At 39.0% G+C, this 6,203-nt stretch overlaps 1 protein-coding gene across 2 annotated transcripts in view; it reads left to right on the top strand.

The window, feature by feature from the left end:
- The window catches only part of SPG20 (spastic paraplegia 20 (Troyer syndrome)), a 22,435-nt gene extending 19,754 nt beyond the window's left edge, over positions 1-2,681 (top strand). For both annotated transcript variants that reach the window (XM_010835613.1, XM_010835615.1), the window contains one exon: positions 1,016-2,681. In XM_010835613.1, coding sequence (XP_010833915.1) covers positions 1,016-1,289 — 274 coding nt within the window. In that variant the 3' untranslated portion in view covers positions 1,290-2,681. The remainder of the gene's footprint in view (positions 1-1,015) is intronic.
- Positions 2,682-6,203: the final 3,522 nt, after the last annotated feature.

Raw genomic sequence — 6,203 nt, 5'->3', positions numbered from 1 at the left:
CTCAACACAGAAAATGAAGATCATGGCATCTGGTCCCATTACTTCATGGCAGATAGATGGGGAAACAGTGTCAGACTTTATTTTTTTGGGCTCCAAAATCACTGCAGATGGTGATTGTAGCCATGAAATTAAAAGACTCCTTGGAAGAAAAGTTATGACCAACCCAGATAGCTTATTCAAAAGCAGAGACATTACTTTGCCAACAAAGTCCGTCTAGTCAAGGCTATGGTTTTTCCTGTGGTCATGTATGGATGTGAGAATTGGACCGTAAAGAAAGCTGAACACTGAAGAATTGATGCTTTTGAACTGTGGTGTTGGAGAAGACTCTTGAGAGTCCCTTGGACTGCAAGGAGATCCAACCAGTCCATTCTAAAGGAGATCAGCCCTGGGATTTCTTTGGAAGGAATGATGCTAAAGCTGAAACTCCAGTACTTTGGCCACCTCATGCAAAGAGTTGACTCATTGGGAAAGACTCTGATGCTGGGAGGGATTGGGGGCAGTAGGAGAAGGGGACGGCAGAGGATGAGATGGCTGGATGGCATCACTGACTCGATGGACATGAGTTTGGGTAAACTCCGGGAGTTGGTGATGGACAGGGAGGCCTGGCGAGCTGCGATTCATGCGGTCGCAAAGAGTCGGACACGACTGAGCGACTGAACTGATAGTTGTTTCAGTTAAAATTCTCTCATATTTCCAGAAAGAGACAAAACAGGAAATAATGACTGATTAACAACCTTTATTAAAATTTACACTCAGCATAAACAGTCTTCATTGCATTAATCTCAGCCTCAGTTTATTTTCGTAGTATTTTTACTGAAGGAGAAAATAAGAGTGTGTGCACAGTGTGATTTTATTCTTTACTGTGTTTTACATTATTCATTAAATTGAAACATAATCTTTGATTTTGCTTCTAAGGATAACATACTAATCATGTGAGCTATTTAACACTAAAATTCAGAAAACTTTGATTTGTATTTGTAATTTTGTTGTGCTTTCTCTAATCTTTCTTTTAAAGATATGGGCATACTGCAGGAGAAGCTACACACAACGCAGTAGATTCTGCCATCAATGTTGGTGTAACTGCCTATAATATTGACAACATTGGCATCAAAGCAATGGTGAAGAAAACTGCAAAACAAACAGGACACACACTGCTTGAGGACTATAAAATCATTGATAATTCTAAGGGGGAAAATCCAGGAGGAGGAGCAAGTGCAAACCTGAAAGGGGAGAAAGATGAGCAGAAAGAGGGGCCAGAGAAGAACGGGGCAAAGAAGAAAGATAAGTGATGGAAGTGCTATGCATTGCCTATACCAAAGCCTTATAGACGGATGCAGTTTTGTTAAATAGGCTAATGTGATAATCCTCACAGGTTAACCAGGATTTTTAAAATGTATTCATTCCTACAAAGTGACTATTTCATAAGCTTTATGTCATATATTCTACTTCTGTGGAAAAGAATCAGTATTCTTGCATCTGATCTTTAGAAATATAGTTAACATTCTCTGTGAATTTATTTTTTTCTAAATGTGGCTAAAATATTTTTGCAGTTAAAATAAGACTAATAATAGATGTGCTGTAAACCTCATTAAACCTAATGTTAAACTATTTTTGTATTTGCTGTCTTTCAGAAAGTGAAGTAGGAAATCATTATATTATATTCACATATACATAAAATTGGCACTTAGTAACCTTAGTTCTATGTGTACTGGGAAGGAATGACTTAAAATGTTGTTTCCTCTTTTTGCACTAATTGTGGACTTTTTTTTAGGGTGCTTGTCAGAATTGTCAGTATGTAAGCTAAACAAAAACTGTGATCCTAAATGAAAAGAATTCTTGCATAACATTTAAAAGACTTTTTCAAAACAAGGAATAGACTAATCATGAAAATTAAAATGAGTTTCTATAAAAATTATTTGGTAGTTTATCTCTTTGTTAGTAAATGGGACAGTCTTTTTGATTTTAAATGATTACAAACAGATTTTTAAGTCTTCTAGAATTAAGTCTTCTAGATTTATACTGTTACTGATCTATTAGGAGCCTAGGAAATTTTGGACTGTGGTTGGTATTGTAACAATACAAAGTGATTATTATCAGTTCAGTTGGACAGAAATGTAATCACTTCTACTGTAAGTTTTTCCAAAAGGCTAAAATTTAGTGAAAACTAAAATATAAACAGTTGAGTTAATGTACGGTAAATAATTTTTATTTTGGGATTCAGTCGTTAAAATTGTATATACCAAAAAGCCAATGAATTAAATTATTAGAAAGATTTTATTCATAATTCAGGTAAAGAATGTGAAGACTTTAGGCATTTATCCATCGTGAATGGCATAATGGTGTCCACTTTGGCAGAAGACAGGATATTCACAGACCTGTAAGCTACAAACATGTTATAAAAATAGCTAATGGCATTTTACTTTTGTTTCTTGATTTTAAAAAATTTGGCATTGGTTTTCATACTATAGTCCTTTCTGATATTTCTGAATCTCCAATTGCTATTTACTTTATTAGACTTTATTTGAAGCTAAAGAGTGCACTTTGTGAATAAACTGTCTTTGATTTACTTGGCCTCAGATGTATTCATGGGCTTGTATTTCAGGAACACAGAATCAGAGCCTTTTCCTAGGGCCAAGGATAATGTTCTAGTTGAAATGGAAATAAAGTCGAATTAGTAAATAGCCTTCAGTCAGTCTCTGCCTTATTTAAGAAATGGAATGACAATTAATGGAGCCTGGAGTTTAAAAAATTACCTTAGAGCACAGGTCAGCAACAGAAACCTACTTGTCCCTTTCACTTCATTCTACTCTGTTCACTTGTTTGTGGGTTGCTGTTTCAGATCAACAGCAGTTTTTAAATTAAGGCTTTTGAACTAAAACCACACTGATGACAGTATTCAGTCTGTAACTGTGGAAGTGGGGTGGAAATTAAAGTGCTGGGAGTTGCAAACTGAAGGGTGAAGAAAGATTGACAGTGGAAGGATTACCTTTTTAGTCAGTCAGTAGACAGGTTGTGACTAGTAAGTCTGGGTGAAGCAAGGGGAAAAGTGGATGGTGTCACACCCAAGATGGCGTATCAGAGGAGTGGGTTTTTACATGAAGATGGAAGCGTGTAGTGATGCTGGAAGCAGCATTAGAGGCAGAGAGCATTTCTGACTCTCCTGACCCAAAGGAGCAGGAGTTCTATAGACAAACTAGAGAATAAACCCATCAGTTCTTAGATTTTGACATTTCAAAAGCTGTGATTTATGTGTGAATCAGATTTGGGAAAATATGTGACGATCTCTCTAACATCCAGCTCACTCTCACCCCACCTCCCCAGTCTATGAGAGAACTAAGAACAGTGGCTAAGGACCAGAAGGGGAGCCACCAAGACAGAACAGACACTGGTGAGTGTCTGAGAGGTGACCAGCACCTCGCTCCCCACAACCTGCCTCAGGTTGGGCACAGAAGTTAGGAGTACTAAATTTGCCATACCATGTGATATTGACATCCTGTGAGGAGAGTTCTTTTGCACTTTTCAGTTAAACTAGATTCTTTGAAGCCAGTGCACATACTTGGTATCTTACACATCACTTTGTACAAAATAAGCCTTCAATTGTATTTAATTGAATTGATGCCTCACAATGCTGCCAGTTATCTTTGGCCCACAACCCAGGATTGTTCTTTTGGACACTAAACACCCTATCCGTCTAACATGCCACTACATCACGTTCTGTTTAAACAATTCAATTCGAAACTTCCAGTACTGGCCCTCTAACACCTGTGAACCACTGAGAGACCCAGCCTGACGGCGCCGCCCTGTGACGTTACAAGGAGCCTGGCCGAGAGCGAGGCCGTTCCCCCGACAACGGCTGTGAGATCTTCCCCTCACCCGGCTTCTGAGTGTCCCCTCAGGTCTAGTGTCAGCTGTGTGAGGGGAGGGCGTGGGTGGCCTCTGAACTGACGGTATGTTGGAAGGAAGAGGCGACAACTTCAACTATGTGAGCACCGACCGTCTTAAATTGGAGTTACAGGAAGAAATGCACCTGAAGTGAGTTGGGGACCAGCGCGCACTCCCGCCGGGTGTGGGGGTCACGGCCACGCCGCCAACGCGAAGGCCGGTGTCTGGCGGGTGGGGGGGTTCAGGGCTCAAGGTCGAAGCCCCTGAGGCCGATGTGACAGCTGCAGGGTCACTGATATCCGGGCAGAGCTGGTGACATCTGAAAGCAGTATAGATTCATTGACCTGGTACATTTGGTGTTACAAAGAGGCAGGTTTTGAACTGCCTTCAAGATCAAGTCAAATGGAGTGTACTATGTGCATATGCTCTAATGCTAAAATGTGTGTGTGCACTTTTGATGTTCCAGTAGGTTCAGGTTTTCTGTTTCAATTGCCAGACATTTTGTTCAGTTATTATACTGCTGTTTTATCCCTTTGCTGCTGCTAAGTCGCTTCAGTCGTGTGCGACTCTGTGCGACCCCATAGATGGCAGCCCACCAGGCTCCCTCATCCCTGGAATTCTCCAGGCAAGAATACTGGAGTGGGTTGCCATTTCTTTCTCCAACGCATGAAAGTAAAAGGTGAAAGTGAAGTTGCTCAGTCGTGTCTGACTGTTAGCGACCCCACGGACTGCAGCCTACCAGGCTCCTCCGTCCATGGGATTTTCCAAGCAAGAGTACTGGAGTGGGGTGCCATTGCCTGCTCCGTTCATCCCTTTAGAAGCACTTAAGAATTGGTGACATTTTGTAAAAATGAAGCCCCTCCTATATATATACTTCTTAAAATTCTCCATATAAGCATTCTTACTAAAACTTTGGAACATTTTAAGCAGTTTTTGTTTTGTTTTGTTTTTTAAGGTTCCCCTGTCCCCACCAGTAGGCCACAGGAGGGTAGACCCGCCTGTGTGGAAGCAGTGGTCTTTATAGCTTCCTTTGCTTTCCACTGTTAACAGGTCCAAACACACTCTTTTAGTTGCTCAGTCAATTCTTGGTCTGACAATAAGCTGTAAGCCCTCTGAGGACAGGTTCTGTAGTCCCTGAAACAGTAGAGTATAGGTACCAGTACTTTAGAGGAATCCTGTACAAATTCAAATCCCAGCACTCTTCACTCAGCAACTACATGATCTTGGGCAAGTTAATGAACCTCTAAGCTGCTGTATTCTCAAATCTAAGACTGTAGTAGAAATGTTTATCTCACACATCATGTGGTTGTTACCAGGACTAAATGAAATGTTTGTAACACTCAGCATTGGCTTGTGATAAACATTCAGTGGAAGTTGGCTGCTGCATATTGCTCTTCTTATTTGGGTATATCTTCAGCACTTATCACAATGCCTCTAACATAATAGGCATTCAAAAATATGTACTGAATAAATGATTCTATTATATTTTGAGAACTACTATGCTTATTGATGTCCTAAATGGATTATCTCTGTAGTGTTACGTATGTATTTTTTTTTTAGTGCTGCTTTTTTTCTGTTTATATCAGGTTGCCAGTTGTTACCTGTTGTCCTAGCTATTCTTTCTATAGTAATTTGCAGCTCATTTGTTGGGCTTTGAGAAAGCAGATAACCAAAAACTGTCAGACTTTTTGGGGTCAACTTTAAGAATAAAGAGTGTTAAGTGGTTACATGGAGAGCTTTGAGCTTTAGTGCATTTGAGTGTCCTTCTGGACCCAGGTTATCAGAAGCCTGTGTTTTTTTCTTGATTCCTTGTTCTCGACCAGACCATCAGTGAGTGATATTTCATAGTATGGTGTTTCTGAAGTAGTGAGTTACCATGTGTTATTCTTTTCATATTATTTTTAATTGAATCATAATCAACTAAATGTGTTCAGTAATAGCGATATAGTGCAACTCTCAGTGCTTAAAATAAGACACAAGATTGCAGAACTGGAAACCAAACTCAATACTGATGATGAAGGTATATAAGTAAATATTTTTATGTGTGACTCCTAGATAGTTACTGTTCATTGTACTATGATATCTATGGTACATTACATATTTGGAATAATAGTGCCCAAATTTTAGTCTTGCTTTTTGGCAGCATTAATAATAATTTAATATAGAGGCTTTAAAAATTGATTTTTGGAATGTCAAACCTGTTATTTTATAATTATCAACTTATGATTTCAAAATGTTCATTCTTCAATTAGAAGAACCTTTGTTATGTGAAATCAATTCATTATTGATAAATAAAAAATATTTTTATTATATATAAATAA

This window comes from Bison bison, unplaced genomic scaffold (genome assembly GCF_000754665.1).
Source record: "Bison bison bison isolate TAMUID 2011002044 unplaced genomic scaffold, Bison_UMD1.0 scf7180017864048, whole genome shotgun sequence".
NCBI classification, from domain to species: Eukaryota; Metazoa; Chordata; class Mammalia; order Artiodactyla; family Bovidae; genus Bison; species Bison bison.
Note: the sequence above shows the minus strand (reverse complement) of the source record. Positions and strands in the feature narration are given on the sequence as shown.